The following is an 18,849-nucleotide window of genomic DNA, read 5'->3' as shown; positions in this document are numbered from 1 at the left end:
CTCTTGCTTTTCACGTTTCCTTCCTCTTCTTTCTCCAAAATTCTGTTTGTTTTCCAAGAATAGAATGAGTTTCAAGCCAAACACATCCCTAAGTCTTTAGTATTAGGTGCATTGACCACAACACCCTCCAACTAGACTCTATTTACCATGATGCCACTTAGTTATATCTCAACTAAATGCAATTTCCTATTAGTAAATCTCTTGAAATAAAATTAGGATATTACATTCTCCCCCCCTTAAATAGAATTCGTCCTCGAATTCGAAAACTTACCAGAACAGGTGAGGATACAACTCTCTCATCTCTGATTCGAGCTCCCAAGTGGCTTCGTCAGGACGCGAGTCTTCCCATAACACCTTCACAAGAGGTATCTCTTTTCTTCTCAACGACTTGCTAGCATACTCCAAGATACGACAAGGTTTCGGTTGGAAAGAAAGATCTGTTTCTACTTCAATCGTATCTGGTAGGATAGGATGAAATGAATCCGGCACAAACTTCCGCAACTGAGACACATGGAATACATCATGCAACCTGGATAGTGAAGGAGGCAACGCTAACTGGTATGCGACTTCACCTATCCGTCTCATGATCTGATAAGGTCCTATGTATCTCGGGCTAAGCTTGCGTGTCTTAAACGGTCCTTTCAATCTCAACCTCGGAGTCACCTTCAAGAACACACGATCTCCTACATCAAACTCCAATGGTCTCCTTCGTTTGTCCGCATTATCTCGAATCATCTTAACCTTCTCCGTGGTTTCTTGAATTATGTCCGGTCCAAGAATTCCCTTCTCGCCAACTTCAGACCAACAAAAAGGTGATCGACATTTCCGTCCGTACAAAGCTTCATACGGTGCCATCCCGATACTCGCATGATAACTGTTGTTATACGCGAATTCTATCAAAGGTAAGTTATCTTTCCAACTTCCACCAATTCCCAAGATACATGCCCTTAGCATATTCTCTTCTAGTACTATAATAATTGGTATTAGTAAGAAACTGTTGTTAGACAAAAAGCCTTACTGAGTTTGAATCTATAAACATCTTAATCATTTGCATTGCAACTTTCAAAGTTTTTCTGATACATATTAACAAAGAAAATTTTAAACCTGTCCAATTTATATCAATTACTTGAAGATTCAAGAGATAAAGAATAATTTTTAAATGTCTATGTCTGCCTCAAAAGTTGCTGAACTTTAGAAAGAAAAAAAAAAGGAAGGGCGGGTAACAATAAGGAAAATGTTGTTTGGATGGCAACTACGTGGTGTTGTGGAAAATGAGAAACGATATGCTGTTTTATTTCAAATAAAGTATGCAAAGAATATAGTGAAGAAGTTTGGCTTGAGATGGCAAGTCATAAGAAAATGTTGTAACACTTATGAAATTCACTAGAGATGAGAATGGTGTTGATGTAGATCAAAGCTTATACAGAAACATGATTGACAGTCTATTATATCTCACAGCAAGAAGACTTGACATCACATTTTCTGTAAGTGTGCGTGCTACAGAAAACCCTGGTTTGTTTAAGTTGGGTTTTAAGAATAGTTAATTTTCATATTATAGACTTCTTCATCAATTTGAATGCTTGTATTTCTTTAGTGAGGTGTTTGGAAAAACAAACAATCTACATAATATATAATAAACTCTGGGTACTTTCGACAACAGTTATCAATTGTAACCGTGATCAAAAGTAATTTATTTTTCTTAATTATTTGTCATTGGTGGGTTTCAAATCCATTACATACATGTTTATATCACAACGGTTTCTAGGAATAACCGTTGCGATATGGGGCGCGTGCCCTGCCTTACAATGACATTTTTCTAGACCGTGGTGGAAACATCGAACTTGCAACCACACACTACTTAACAACAAGATGGCACGCGTGTTGGTACCTCTTTTTCAACTGTTGTGTAATGACTTTTTTGTAGTAGTGTAAGGGCGCACTTGGTATTTGCATGTATGAGAACTTAGGCATGCAATTATTCGGCCAAACTGTATCTTCCTTTTGACCGACCATAACAGTTTGCATGAATATTTACACACTACATCTTTTGGGATTTTGATTAAAACACATTTACACAACAGAGATTACTTTTGTAACTAGGTGTTTCAACCAACTAAACATAAATCACTAGACACTTTTAATTCAATAAATTATTGAGAGTTTATATCTTAGGATATAAAAAAACAGAACTCTTGACATGAATTAAAAAAATATCTACTGTGCCAAGACAGCCTCTCAAGATATCACAGGATTGATAGTATCAGTGATAATATGTCATTGAAATTGTTTTAGTACAATATATGCATTCTACACCTCATATACCACATAATAATTAAAATATTTCAACATTATCTCCTATAAATACTATCTCATATTCCATCATTTTATCATCTTCACAATATATTTCTCTCTTCTTCTATCATTTGAACATCAAAGTGAAATTTTCAGCTATCATTTTCACTATCATCTTGATTGCAGTAATGATCTTGAATGTGACAGGAAAAACCTATATTCATCCGCCAAACTGTATGTTTGCATCCAACAAGAAGGCAGCCACTTATGTGCTTTCTGCTACTCCTGCTACTTCCAAGACCACGACCCCCACTTATGATCCTTCATCCTCCGACACTAAAAATGATAATCCATAGAGTTATCATTGAAAATTATGTGTCAAATTTTTTTTCAATTAAATAAAAATATTTTCTTGGAATGATTAGCAGTTAGATCCGAGAATATGTTTAGGTTCATTTTCGTTGCCTTATGAGTATGTTTTGTATTATGGGTTGAATACCCCATGTATTCCTTATTAATATATGTGTTTGCTATGTTAATTTTATTTCTATTTTAGAGTCTAAGACATATATGATGATAATGTTGCTGTTACATCATGTTCATTTGCTTTATCAATATCTCCATTATCATGAAACAACCAAACTTCATTGGAAAGAAAGACTAACAAAGCATTGAAAAGAAAAAAAAAATCAATCTCAACCAAACTTTAATATATGCTTACATCAAATAGATTGAAAATAGTTTTGAATTGGTTATGTATAACAAAGACAAAGTAGATGGAAAAATGTGAATGATTGTTTTTCGTACTTAGAGCGTTAATGTTGATCTTAGAAGCTACAGTGCAAACTAGAACATTAGCAATTTTATTTATTCCAAAAAAGTTATTTTTATTTTTTTCAAACATTTTGATTTATAAAACTTATTCTTGTTTTAAAGAAATCACTTAAATGCTTAAGGAGAAAGTTAGAGAACATTAACTTTTTTTTTTATCAAAAGAAGAACCATGGTTGTGAGGGGAGAAAAAAAACAAATAATGTTTATACATACAATAGTCGAAAAATATAAATTATTTTGATAACCACAAATTTATATCTTTTCTTTTGTTTAGCATAATATAGGATATGATTAGAGAGTTAAAATAATCAAAGCTACACGCTTAGATATACATGAGGAACACTTTCTTAACATAACTAATTTTTTTTCTAAACAAAATGAATTAATAAACGACACAAAGATTGCACTACCTATCAATACAACACGAAACCGAAAAAAAAGAAACGGTCACAAAAAAAACTAACCAAAACAAGTCACAAACATAAATAAAAGTCATATGGAAACACACACAAACATGAAAAATATCTAAAAGAGAAAAGAATTAAATATTATATATTTTTAAAAAATTAAATAATATGTACTTTAAGAGTACCTCCCTAAATGATTTTTATTTGGGTTAATTTGTGTCTAAGTATTTTTTAGATATACATATGTTGCCAAAAAGATTTACACACTTTTATATAGACAATAAATCACATTGAATAAAGGGAAATGCTTTAATAAGGTTTTGTGTTTGTGTGAGCAATGATATGAGTAGGTTACGACTAGCTTCATGTGATAAGACAATTAAAAATGTTATAAAAACAATTGTTCTCTGTCATACCCTAATTTTTGACCCCCCTGAGATGACATATCTTCAGGATTTTCATCAAGTCAAAGTAAGTACCTAGGACAGCCTGACATTCAATCGAGGGTGTTCAAAGACAAGAAAACTCAGGCAAAGGATCAATCAATAGAAGGATTAGTCTCTAATACAAGCATAAGACTCAAAATCCTCATTATTACACCTATGATTGATTAGGACGCCCAGTTATCTAAGTACAGGATTACTCAGATCAACAGACTAGGGTTTGGAGCCTATCAAGGACTAAAATCAGGGATCACCTTTGGGAAACCCTAAAAAGCCCCAGGGGATCATTCAAAGACATCAATCATCTACAAATAACTCATATGACAAGATCCACTGGACATTACACCCCAATTCAAAGTCTACAGTCATTATTTTCATATGGTCGACAATTAGGGTTTTTGACCTAATTCACCAGGATGGTTGACTTTTAATCAGGGCATGGATCCAAAACTCAATACATGATTCAAGAATCTCTACTACCTCAATATAATCCATTTACATCACTCATTTTAGGAGAAGATCATGTTTCTTCACAAAAGCCCAAAAAATTCACTTTGTCAGGAAAAAGTCAACTGTGTGGGATCATCATTGACTTTTAAGGTTTTTGGTCAAAAAATGACTTTCAAAGATCAATATCATCAATATATGGATGTCAAAGTCATTTGACCAAAGAAATTCAAAGAAATTCATCAAGGAGCAAAAAGTCGGGAATTAGGGTTTTTGAGGGCATGGTGAGAACTCAAAATTTCACCTACACAACTCAAAAAACTTCCAACATGAAAGTTGTAGATCTTGCAAAATAAAACAACATCTTACATAGGAACTTTTTTCAAAAGATCAACCATTTAAGGGTTTTGGAGATTTTGAAGTTTTAGGTCATAAACACTTAGAAAATTTTCTAAGTGTTTTATCTAAGTGTTTTGGAGATTTCCAGGCACTTTCCAGGCACTTTCTAAGTGTTTTGGAGATTTCCAGGCACTTTCCTTAGACAAAGGAAAGGAGAAAGCAGCGTCTATCTCTTCATACAAAGATGCAATCCAAGTTGTAAAGGATGGCACTACCAGTGGTTGGGGGCACATTAATATTCCTACCAACAACAAGAACAGAACAGGAATTGGATTCTTTCCGACATCATCAAAAGCTATCCCAGGGATTGAGGTATTTCTCCCTATTCAAGAAACTTTCTGCAGTGGAGGTTTTCTTCAACCTGTTCAACAAACAGTCAATACCATCGGTACGGAAAACACCGATGAAGAGGAATGGTTATCCTATCTTAACAAAGCAGGATATATCTCCCTACCAGAGTCTGAATCACCTTGCTGTTATCCGACTAAAGGATCTGAAAGTAAGACTCAACCAAGCAGGGATGAAGTTACTGACAGCTTCACCACCAGAAATCATGGTTCATCAGAAGAAGTTCCTCCTATCCCCGAAGAAACCTGGGATACATTAGGAGAACCAAGCGGAAAATTCGACTACATGGTGAAATACTCCGCTCCTGAAAGTTCAAAAATCTCTCTTGAAGATATTGTTCCAACTGGATGGAACATTGATTATGAGTACCTCTCTCAGCCAAAAGAGATGTATAACCCTTGCTATTCATCAGCATCTGGTGAAGTCATCATTGAGGATTATATCCCCAAATCACCTTCCGAGGCTACGGATATAGAGTTCACATATCTAGTCAATGCCATCTTGGGAGAAGAGCAAGACCAAAATACAGAAGAGGATGATCTCGAAAGTGTCTCCGACAACGAGTCTCTCCATTCAGAAGATTGGAAGTTTCCTCAAAGGAAAAACCGACATACTCCACTTGGAAATGGGTATGCTCACACCGCTCAGTCTGCTGAAGTAGAAGAAGATCGTCTGAGTGTTGCAAAGACAGTGGTTGGTAAATCAAGACCTACCACAGGCCAGCTTAAGCCTAAGGTTCCAGATTACTTAGTGCACAATGGGGTTCGCCACTACTGGACAGCTGTTGAAGTTTCAACTGTTGTTCGCACTCCTAAGTAGGAACTTTCACCGTTATTTTGTCCTCTCACCATAGCCCAGGGTGAAGAGATGTTTCATAGGGCTTTGCATTTTACTATTTCTTAGGAAAATGTCCCTCTTTGCTTCGCCCAAAGCAATAGAGTTTTGTTTTATAGGGTCTTTGTTTCAAGAAATGACTGTCAATAAATAAAAATGTCATTCTGTTCCTTCGTTTAGTTTTTCCTTTTCTCTTTTTCGGAAATTGGTAATCCTAAAAAACATCCTTAAAAAAAAACATAAAATATTCCATTAACTGCAAACACCGAGTCTTCCCTCGTTGTCTAAATAAAACTTATCACACATATGCAGATTAATCATAAAATACCCCGTTGAAACGTACGACCGTATGACTTCTCCAAGCTTTGAGTTTCCTGTATTCGAGGCAGAGGAAGAAGAAGACGAAGAAATATCAAAGGAAATTTCACGATTACTTCAACAAAAGGAAGAGGCCATTCAGCCATACAATGAGCCTCTAGAGATCATTAACCTTGGTTCCGATGGAAACAAAAAAGAGGTTAAGATTGGAGCTTCGCTCAGTTCAGAGATCAGAGAGAGTTTGATACAGCTGCTCAGAGAATTCTCAGACGTCTTCGCTTGGTCTTATCAAGATATGCCAGGGTTGGATACCAGTATAGTGGAGCATCACTTGCCGTTAAAAGCAGAATGCCCTCCGGTCAAGCAAAAATTAAGAAGAACTCATCCGGAGATGGCCATGAAAATCAAAGAGGAAGTTCAAAAGCAGATCAATGCAGGTTTCCTCGTCACTTCAGAATACCCTCAGTGGTTAGCTAACATTGTTCCCGTTCCTAAGAAAGACGGAAAAGTCCGCATGTGCGTCGACTACAGAGATTTGAACAAAGCTAGCCCTAAGGATGATTTTCCTTTACCACATATTGATATGTTGGTAGACAGTACAACAAAATCCAAAGTTTTCTCGTTCATGGACGGATTTTCAGGATACAACCAAATCAAAATGGCACCTGAAGACATGGAAAAAACAGCTTTCATCACCCCCTGGGGCACGTTCTGCTACCGTGTTATGCCTTTTGGACTAAAGAACGCAGGGGAAACTTATCAAAGAGCCATGACTACACTTTTTCACGACATGATGCATAAGGAAGTGGAAGTCTATGTGGACGACATGATTGCCAAATCAGAAAATGAAGAAGATCACATACAGAATCTGACAAAGTTATTTCAACGCTTACGGAAGTTTCAGCTTCGCCTGAACCCCAACAAGTGCACCTTTGGTGTCTATTCAGGAAAACTCCTTGGTTTCATTGTCAGCAAACGAGGAATTGAAGTAGATCCAGACAAAGTCAAGGCAATTCAAGAAATGCCTTCGCCCAGAACCGAGAAACAAGTTAGAGGATTTCTTGAACGTCTGAATTACATCTCGAGATTCATATATCTCATGACTGCAACTTGCGCTCCTATTTTCAAACTTCTACGGAAAAATCAAAGTTGCGTCTGGACAGACGATTGTCAGAAAGCGTCCAACGGACATCGCTTCATCTTGGTAGCCATAGACTATTTCACCAAATGGGTTGAAGCAGCTTCATATGCAAACGTTACAAGACAAGTTGTCGTCAGGTTTATCAAGAATCACATCATCTGTCGCTACGGCGTTCCTAGCAAGATAATCACTGACAATGGGTCAAATTTGAATAACAAAATGATGAAGGAGCTTTGTGAAGAATTCAAGATCGAACATCACAACTCATCTCCTTACAGACCAAAGATGAATGGAGCTGTAGAAGCAGCTAACAAAAACATCAAGAAAATCATTCAGAAGATGGTCATCACTTACAAAGATTGGCATGAAATGCTCCCGTATGCTCTTCATGGTTACCGTACATCAGTACGTACTTCGACTGGAGCAACTCCTTTCTCCCTTGTATATGGCATGGAGGCAGTCCTGCCTATAGAGGTTGAGATTCCATCAATGAGAGTTTTGATGGAGGCAAAATTAACAGAAGCCGAGTGGTGTCAAAGCAGATTCGATGAATTGAACTTAATCGAAGAAAAGCGAATGATAGCTTTATGCCACGGACAGCTATATCAACAAAGAATGAAGAAAGCTTTCGACAAAAAGGTTCGACCTCGCACAATCAAAGAAGGCGACCTTGTACTTAAAAAGATTCAATCTTTTCTCACAGATTCGAGAGGGAAATGGACTCCCAATTATGACGGCCCCTACGTGGTCAAGAGAGCTTTCTCAGGAGGAGCCTTAATACTCACGACTATGGATGGAGAAGAATTCACCCGTCCTGTGAACGTCGACGCAGTCAAGAAATACTTCGCCTAAATAAACAAAAGAACAGCTCGCTAAGTTGAAAACTCGCAAAGAGCGACTTAGGCAAAAAAGAGCGTCTCGGTGAATCGAAAACCCGAAAGGGCGATTCAGGAAAAAATTAGAGACATAAAAAAAAATATATTAATCAATCCCGGTAGACTTAAAACCCGAAAGGGGTAGTTTACGCAAAAGTTAGGGATATATGGCAAGTAACTGTGTTCAGGACAAACTTGATCATTCAAAATCCATAGCGGAGTATTCATCAGCAGTAGGTCATCTTTTACGAAGCACGAATACAGCGCAACTTGGAGTGGAAGGGAAAGATAACGGTCGTCGCGTTTCATCGTAGCCCTTTTCCCGAAAATTACCAATTTCCAACTTTGTAAATACTCCATGGAATCAAGCATTTGGCTGATTACCATTCCATATATAATAATTTGAGCCTTGTGCTTTTCCTTTGCAATCTAGTCTTTTTCAGTTTCTTGAAATGCATTTTAAGTTTAAACAGTCATTTTTCTTGAAACAAATGTTTTCATAAAATAAAAATGAATTTACTTGCAAAAATAAAGGTGAAATTTCTTTCTAAGGTTTACAAACAATAGGAAGAATACAAACAGTTGCTCCGAGAACGGTTGAGACTCCGGGAACCAAGATTTCCCCATGAGGTCGCTTTGCGAACATCTCCCAATGACGGATCTTTACTTCAATTCATATTACTCACTTCGGACAGCGGACAACTGATAACCAGATATTCCCAACAGAGTTCGAACTACAAGAAGAGGACATCTTCTGATCAACAAGAATTCAAGTCGCATCATAGGATTTTACATCCGCGACAATTTTATTCACATTCACTTTACATTTTATCATTATATTTATGCATACATTACATCATAATTGCATAGTCGAATCAGGCTTTGATCCTGTGAATGCCTAAGTCATTGAGGCATGAACTCAAGTTTCCCCTGCAAGTTCCGGAGAAACTTTTTCCTTCGAGACAGCAGTTCATACACAAGGATCTCCCCAAGCAAGTCAACAGATGGTAGTCTCCCTCAAAGAGATAGTTTGTTCACTTTTGGAATTCCTCAGCCGAGATTCTCCTGCAGAGCGACATTCGACAGTCTTTTTCAGATAAGATAATCTGCTTTGCATTTTGGAATTCCCCAGAGTTTTGGTATTTCCCCAGCAAGGTCGAGAGATGCCACTTTTTCGTCAAAGAAAATAATTCAGAATCTCCCAGCAGATCGACAAATGATTCCCCAGCGGAATCAGTGAATGGTAGTCTTCATCCAGAAGATAGTTCATGATCCCCAGCGGAGTCAACAAATGGTAGTCTTTCCCCCAAGGAAAGACAGTTTGTCTGTTAAATACTCAAGAAATCGACAAATGGTAGTTTCTTCAAACAGTTTGTCTGTTTCAGGGATGTTTAGTTCCCCACAGAGTCAAGAAATGGTAGTTTTCCCCTTAGGAAAACAGTTTGTTGATTCCCCAGGCACCAGTCGACGAATGGCAGTTTCCACCCCGAAAACAGTTCGTCCGCCTTCAAACAAAGTCATTAGCCCCTCAAAAGAGCGCGGGCCCATATGACAATCTTTCAAAGATGCCAAGTCAAAAGGGAAGATGGTGAAGTTTCTTTATTTACCGTCAAATGGTATCTTACCTCCAAGTGCTGGTAAGAAGTTTGATGAGGAAACAACCCCTTAAAGTTTCTTTATTACCATCAAATGGTATCTCATCTCCAAGTGCTGATGAGAAGTTTGATGAGGAAACAACCCCTTAAAGTTTCTATATTACCATCAAATGGTATCTCATCTCCAAGTGCTGATGAGAAGTTTGATGAGGAAACAAACCTTTGAAGTTTCTTTATTACCATCAAATGGTATCTCATCTCCAAGTGCTGATGAGAAGTTTGATGAGGAAACAAACCTTTGAAGTTTCTTTATTTACCGTCAAATGGTATCTTACCTCCAAGTGCTGGTAAGAAGTTTGATGAGGAAACAAACCTTTGGAGATTTTCTCTTTATCTGAGATATTGTCCAAACGCAACTGAGACCAGTTTCGAGATATGGACATCCGAAACAAGGGGGAGGTTGTTTACCTTTTTCTAAGTATCAACACTTAGTTAAAGAAGATGGATTGCGCATCCTACATTGCCATCCATTCACCAGAATCCACATCAAGTATTTCTGCAGGAGTTTGTCTCCTCATCCCCCGCCAAGTGCGACAACGGGATCAAATCATGCAAAGATTTTATCATCTCAGGAGCGCCCAAAATTCGGGCATTCTTTGATATTTAAGTCTCTTTTACGCAGAAGAGATCGAGATATCAATCTCTCTCCCTCCAGATAAAAGAAACTTAAATAGGGGCATCTGTCATACCCTAATTTTTGACCCCCCTGAGATGACATATCTTCAGGATTTTCATCAAGTCAAAGTAAGTACCTAGGACAGCCTGACATTCAATCGAGGGTGTTCAAAGACAAGAAAACTCAGGCAAAGGATCAATCAATAGAAGGATTAGTCTCTAATACAAGCATAAGACTCAAAATCCTCATTATTACACCTATGATTGATTAAGACGCCCAGTTATCTAAGTACAGGATTACTCAGATCAACAGACTAGGGTTTGGAGCCTATCAAGGACTAAAATCAGGGATCACCTTTGGGAAACCCTAAAAAGCCCCAGGGGATCATTCAAAGACATCAATCATCTACAAATAACTCATATGACAAGATCCACTGGACATTACACCCCAATTCAAAGTCTACAGTCATTATTTTCATATGGTCGACAATTAGGGTTTTTGACCTAATTCACCAGGATGGTTGACTTTTAATCAGGGCATGGATCCAAAACTCAATACATGATTCAAGAATCTCTACTACCTAAATATAATCCATTTACATCATTCATTTGAGGAGAAGATCTTGTTTCTTCACAAAAGCCCAAAAAATTCACTTTGTCAGGAAAAAGTCAACTGTGTGGGATCATCATTGACTTTTAAGGTTTTTGGTCAAAAAATGACTTTCAAAGATCAATATCATCAATATATGGATGTCAAAGTCATTTGACCAAAGAAATTCAAAGAAATTCATCAAGGAGCAAAAAGTCGGGAATTAGGGTTTTTGAGGGCATGGTGAGAACTCAAAATTTCACCTACACAACTCAAAAAACTTCCAACATGAAAGTTGTAGATCTTGCAAAATAAAACAACATCTTACAAAGGAACTTTTTTCAAAAGATCAACCATTTAAGGGTTTTGGAGATTTTGAAGTTTTAGGTCATAAACACTTAGAAAATTTTCTAAGTGTTTTAACCTAGTTTTCATCCAACTTTGGGCTCATTTTTCACAAATTTCCCAAGTGATTCTGAAGACGACATAAACTAATGATTTAAAGTAGATGTTTAGGGCTTTCCAAATTGTGTTCAACCTTCTCCAAATTCAATTTGAGCTAGGAGTTATGCTTGTTCAAAGTTGGCCTCATGAAGTAAAATTATAGGTCATGTGCAAATTGGAACTTTGCAATTTTGTGCATTTTGCTTCACTAATGGATGCTACACGACCCATAACATGTATGAAACAATAACATGCATTCATTTTCACCATGCCATGATAATTGAAGAAGATTCCTAAAACAAGAACATGTGATTATGTAATGATTACTTTTGAGAATTTATGGCAAATTGATGAATCACCCAAGGAATCTTCTCACCAACCAATTAGAGCTCACTTTGCATCTGAATTGTCCCCTAAGATCAGATAGAATCAATGGATAGGGGAGGTGGCTCGAAAATGCAATGATCACACTTGGATATTCTTTGAAATTTCTTCATGGCTAAGAAACCAAACTTGCTTCACTAAGCAAGCTCACTCTCCCAATCAGTACTGAGACATTTGCCTATAAATAGAGGCCTCATTCTCATTCAAAAAACACACCAAAGCAACCATATTCCTTGCTTTCTCTTTCTCTTCTCATGTTCATTGTTTTTCAAAGTTCTTTGGCAAGAAGAATCGATTTCTTCAAACCAGAGCTTATCTTTGGAAAGTGAGCATTCTAACATCTCAAGGGAGGTCATTTGAGGTGATCCAAGCACCTGGATCACTTCTGTAAGTAGAGGAACACCATTGTTGCTCTCACTTTGGAGCATTTGCAGTTGGAGGTTCATAGAGTGATTCAGGAGGTTTCAAGTCAAGCCAATCATCCAGGCACACTCCTCAGGTCATAGTGAAGCTAACCAGATGGCTGCAGCTCATCTGTAACTCCAAATTCAACAACCTCCATGTTCACTTGAAGCTGAAATCGAGGGAGGTCCATAGAGCAATTCAGGAGGATTCAAGCTCCAATAAGCATTCAGTTAGCATCTTTGAGTCTCAAGGAAGCTATTGAGATCATTCATTCAAACCCAGGTGCTCTCAATCATCCTCACGACCTCCATTTTCAGAGGTAAGTTTCTGAACTTCACCTCTTTAATTTAAGCACTCAATGAGTTAAAGCTCGATTCTATCTTGTTTAGCATCATCAGAGGATTGAAAACCCTCTATCATCTTGCATTTATTCATCTTGTTTGTCATTTAATTTCAAATTTAGGGTTTATATGTTCTTAGAGTTTTCTGAGAAATTAGGTAGCTATAGTTCATATAAATAAATGTTAGTTACATATCTGGATTCGTGAGGAAATTTAGAACAAGATTGATGTTTACATCATGTCATTTAGTTGAGAAACCAGAGAGTTAGGATTTTGAAAATCTTTGAGCTCGAGGAAGAAGATGACTATGGCCATGGCGCGCAAAATTTGAACCTGGGGCCAAAGTTTATTTTATTTTGAATGGTATGCGTTCCTTAAACGACTGAACAAACTTGCCCTAGTGGCCTCCCATACGCCCTTAGTCTCATCATGCCTCAAGTCTGGGGTTCGAATCCCCCTCGCCCCAGACTTTTTTGATTCTTTTATTTTTCAATGATTTACTAGTTGTTTTGAAACATAACCAAATGAATGCAAGTTACTATCACCACACGCGCGTTGGCTCAGTGGTGTTTGTTTTGAGTGTGTGACCTAGAGGGCGTGGGTTCAAACCCTCCAAGGGCCAAAACTATTTTTTTTAGCACACAATTTCTTTCATTTTCTCACAAACTTCACATATTTATTTAACCTATCAAATTAATTTATTTTCACTTCATTTTTCACACACTTATCATTTAATATACCTATTTTGTGAATAATAAAAAAAATCATAAAAATATTATTTATTTCATATATTTTTTATTAGGTTTAAAATAGTATGTTTTAAGTGTTTTCTTAAATACTTTAAATACATATATTCACTTTGTTTTAACCTAATCATTTTGTAAATAAAGTTTATGATAAAACCCTAATTGTTTAGGTCTTAATTAAGTAAAAATCTTTATTTTTACTTTGATTAAATTGACTTTTGTCAATATTCAAAACTGTTTTCAATCTCTAATTAAACGGATGATTAAGGTTTTCAAACAACAAAACCTTGTATCATTCCAAATCATTTTCAAATTGCTTTTACACCAGTACTGTAAAGTACTGGGCCTCTAATAGAGTGTAAGTCCCAAAAACCTTCTCTTCTTAGCTTGTTTTCAAAACTGTATTTTCAAAATCTTCTTTCTGTTTTCAAAACATTCTTCTGGTATTTGAAGGGCATTATTCCTGGTGAAACTCTTCAGATACCTATGTGACCTTTGTCCATCTTCACTTCTTCTGTTTTCAAAAACCATTAACTGTTTATCATATATTCAACTGTCATCAACAAAACAACAAAAATTACTGTTTAGGCTCTGTACATACTTCTTCAATGGCCTCCACTCCATCCAGGTTAGGCTTTACAAGCTTTCAATTTACAGTCTTTATTTAAATTACTGTCAAATATAAACTGTGCATATATATTAGTTTAGAACTACGTTTGAGTATAAACCTTAGGACAGTTAAACTATATATATATTATAGGAATATGGCCTAGGATTGAGAATGTCTTCCCGGTGAAGGCTCTTTCCTAATTAGAGATCTGTAGTTCAAACCCCCAAGATGAATTATTCCCGGTGAAACATCTTGGCAAAAACCTTAGAATCCAAAAATAAATAGGACACATCCACCCAAAGAGGAATTATTCCCGGTGAAACCTCTTACCCATTTGCTTAGAGCCAAAATAAGTTCAAAACTACATAGCTTTCTCTTGTGCTATAACAAGGACCCTCGATTAGCCTCCTCTTGGGCTTTGTACAAGGACCCACAGGCTTCTTAAAAGCATTTCCAGCTTCCTCTTGAGCTTGTATACAAGGACCCATCAGGTTTCTTATAAACATTGGAACAGGTCTTTAGTCACCTTTTAGCCTACCCTGGTGAGTTTCTTCCAATTTAAACCAGACTTTAAACAAGCTAAGTTTGTCTCAATTTTGCATTGAGTACACCTTTTGGAATGAGAGACATGGACAGTCTCTGTCACCCTTATCTTCATCAATCTTCCTTAGCAGAGTCTAGGATCCATGTTTGATCATCCTCAGCATGTGTCAGCCTTCATCTTGGGCTTTAAACAAGAAGTCTCCATTAGATAATCTTTCTGCCATTCATTTCAATAAAGTCCCTGGAAAGGGTTAGCTTCCACACATTCTTTCATTTCAATAAAATTCCCTGGAAAGGGTTAGCCTCCAAAGTCAATTAATAAAAATGTCAAAAAAAATAAAGATTCATTTCTCTTAGGAGATAATTTCCCCAAAAGAGTCAAAACCCCTGGAAAGGGTCAGCCTCCAAAAACATGATAAAGTCAGTCTTCTAACAGACAAATTCACCAGCTGAGTCAAAATCCCTGGAAAGGGTTAGCTTCCAAAGAAAAAACAGTCTTTTAATAAATAAAACCTCCTCAGTAGAGTCAAAACCAACAAAAATAGTTAGCCTCAACCTTGGGCTTCATACAAGGCACCCAAACAATAAAACTCCCCTGTCAAGAGTCAGCCTCAACCTTGGGCATTGTACAAGGCAGATAATAGAGTCTCCCCAGTGAGTCCTTCATCATTCAGTAGCCACAACCTTGGGCTTTGTACAAGGCAGATAAACCATATTTTCATGTGTCAAAGATTCCTAACACCTAGGATCTTTTCCCTATAGAGTCATCCATACTCAGTTTATTTAAGAGTCTGCCACAACCTTGGGCTTTGTACAAGGCAGAAAATAATGTTTTCCCTAGCTAGAGTTAGCCACAACCTTGGGCTTTGTACAAGGCACATAAAATAGAGTTATTCATTCAATTATCCTCAACAGTTAGCCACAACCTTGGGCTTTGTACAAGGCACATAAATAGAGTCTCCCTAAGTAGAGTCAGCCTCAATTCTGGGCTTTGTACAGAACACAAAAATACCCTGTAATTAATCCCCAGTGGAGTCATCTCCCAGAGTCAATAATTAATTAGTCAATCAAAAAGCCTCAAGCTTGGGCCTCATACAAGCCAGCTAAAGTCAAATCTTTTATACAGTAGATAGACATAGCTTATCTCTATAGAGAGATATTTTTACTACTCTACCACATTCAAACAAACAAACATTTCATTTCAATTTTAATCAAGTCTCCCATTTAGGATTTTGAAAGGCATGAGCTGGCAGTAAAACCCAGACATGTAGTAACTTTCCCTAATTTGGATGAGCATCTTTCTTTCATTTAAGAGGCATTTGACTGGTATACTTGCACATACACAAGTAAGGTCCCCCTCTTGAATGAAATGAATTCAGTTATTCTGTCACTCCTTTAAATGTTTGTGGTAGAATAGTACAAATACCTCTCTGTAGAGATAATTTCATGTCTCTTTACTGTAAACAGAGATTTAATTCCAAGCTTCAACCTTGAGCTTTAAGCAAGGCACCAAAAATAATTAATTTCCCTAGTTAGTTCCCCGAACTACATTAAGCTCTGACTTCCACTAGGGATATGTAGGCATGAGGTTCACAAGGAATCTCAGCGAGCTAATAAAATACCAAAAATAGCCAGTTTGTTTGTCTGTCTGTCTTTTTTTAATCAATTCAATTCCTTCTCCTAATACAAAGGAGAAACTTTCCCAATCATTAGCAATAAACACAATCACAAATGACACAGAGAAGGTTCCTGTAGAGTACTACAGATATGTAGGGTGTTTAAACACTTCCCTATGTATAACCGACCCCCCCGGACTCCAGAATTTCTAGTCTAGGTGAAATCCCCACACTTAGCAAACTCCTAGGGTTTAGTTGAGATCTTTTTTCCCCTTTCCTACTCGTAGGACAAATAAGAAAGTTCGTGTGATATCGTAGGAAGAACTGAAACAAAATTCATCCCATCACGGGCGCATTCTCCTTCCAAATTTCGCGTGAAGGGTTTAGCGTGCCGTCCTCCCAAGTGAAACGGGGAGGTAAAGAAAACGACCACCACATTCTCTAGATTTTCTGCTATACCTAGAAAGGAAATAAGGACCCTTGAATAATAGACTCTCGTGACTCATGAGGTAGCATTTCATTCTTTCAAAATATTTTTCGTAACAAACAATTAAATTTGATATATTTATCTTACATCATTGTATCATATAAGAGTCTTTTACACGTATATATCATATTTGCCTTTAAAAATCATTAGTATATTTGTCTTTTACACTAAACTTTTTGATAGTGTTGTAAAAGAAAAACTATAAAAAGAAATTCAATATTAATATTTATTATATCAAAATGGAATCTTTCAAATGTCATAGAAGAAATTTGTGTTTTTTTTTAGAGTAAAGAACTTTTAAAAATTGCTAATGTTGTCTCGGAAAAATAAGAATATTAACGCTAAGATACATATCAGACATACAATACAACGAAATTAAAATATATAAACTAAACCCCTTTATCTAATTTTAACATACTCTAAAACATCTATTTAATTAAAATTATTATTATAACTAATACTATACTCATCATTCCTATAACTGAAAAATCTAATTAGTAATTTCTCTTCTAGTACTATAATAATTGGTAGTAGTAAGAAACGGTTGTTAGACAAAAAACATTACTGAGTTTGAATCTATAAACATCTTAATCATTTGCATTGCAACTTTCAAAGTTTTTCTGATACATATTAACAATGCAAAATTTAAACCTGTCCAATTTATATCAATTACTTGAAGATTCAAGAGATAAAGAATAATTTTTAGATGTCTATGTCTGTCTCAAAAGTTGCTGAACTTTAGAAAGAAAAAAAAGGAAGGGCAGGTAACAATAAGGAAAATATTGTTTGGATGGCAACTACGTGGTGTTGTGGAAAATGAGAAACGATATGCTGTTTTATTTCAAATAAAGTATGCAAAGAATATAGTGAAGAAGTTTGGCTTGAGATGGCAAGTCATGAGAAAATGTTGTAACACTTATGAAATTCACTAGAGATGAGAATGGTGTTGATGTAGATCAAAGCTTATACAGAAGCATGATTGACAGTCTACTATATCTCACAGCAAGAAGACTTGACATCACATTTTCTGTAAGTGTGCGTGCTACAGAAAACACTGGTTTGTTTAAGTTGGGTTTTAAGAATAGTTAATTTTTATATTATAGACTTCTTCATCAATTTGAATGCTTGTATTTGTTTAGTGAGGTGTTTGGAAAAACAAACAATCTACATAATATATAATAAACTCTGGGTACTTTCGACAATAGTTATCAATTGTAACCGTGATCAAAAGTAATTTATTTTTTTTAATTATTTGTCATTGTTGGGTTTCAAATCCATTACATACATGTTTATATCACAACGGTTTCTAGGAATAACCGTTGCGATATGGGACGCGTGCCCTGCCTTACAATGACATTTTTCCAGACCGTGGTGGAAACATCGAACTTGCAACCACACACTACTTAACAACAAGATGGCACGCGTGTTGATACCTCTTTTTCAACTGTTGTGTAATGACTTTTTTGTAGTAGTGTAAGGGCGCACTTGGTATTTGCATGTATGAGAACTTAGGCATGTAATTATTCGGCCAAACTGTATCTTCCTTTTGACCGACCATAACAGTTTGCATGAATATTTACACACTACATCTTTTGGGATTTTTATTAAAACACGTTTACACAACAGAGATTACTTTTGTAACTAGGTGTTTCAACCAACTAAACATAAATCACTAGACACTTTTAATTCAATAAATTATTAAGAGTTTATATCTTAGGATTTAAAAAAACAGAACTCTTGACATGAATTAAAAAAAATATCTACTGTGCCAAGACAGCCTCTCAAGATATCAAATAATTGATAGTATCAGTGATAATATGTCATTGAAATTGTTTTAGTACACTGTATGCATTCTACACCTCATATACCACATAATAATTAAAATATTTCAACATTATCTTCTCTAAATACTATCTCATATTCCATCATTATATCATCTTCAAAATATATTTCTCTCTTCTTCTATCATTTGAACATCAAAATGAAATTTTCTGCTATCATTTTCACTATCATCTTGATTGCGGTAATGATCTTGAATGTGACAGGAAAAACCTATATTCATCCGCCAAACTGTAG

General features: G+C 36.2%; 1 protein-coding gene across 1 annotated transcript; it reads right to left on the bottom strand.

Annotated features, from left to right (window-relative positions):
- Positions 1-267: 267 nt before the first annotated feature.
- Positions 268-855, bottom strand: LOC131642867 (uncharacterized). Its single transcript, XM_058913034.1, has one exon. The coding sequence runs from the start codon at positions 853-855 to the stop codon at positions 268-270; it is 588 nt and encodes a 195-aa protein (XP_058769017.1).
- Between the last annotated feature and the right edge of the window lie 17,994 nt (positions 856-18,849).

This window comes from Vicia villosa, unplaced genomic scaffold (genome assembly GCF_029867415.1).
Source record: "Vicia villosa cultivar HV-30 ecotype Madison, WI unplaced genomic scaffold, Vvil1.0 ctg.005971F_1_1, whole genome shotgun sequence".
Lineage (NCBI taxonomy): Eukaryota > Viridiplantae > Streptophyta > Magnoliopsida > Fabales > Fabaceae > Vicia > Vicia villosa.
Note: the sequence above shows the minus strand (reverse complement) of the source record. Positions and strands in the feature narration are given on the sequence as shown.

Bases quoted from the DNA above. Each gene is read 5' to 3' on its own strand.
- LOC131642867 (XM_058913034.1), bottom strand. From the start codon at position 855: ATGGCACCGTATGAAGCTTTGTACGGACGGAAATGTCGATCACCTTTT.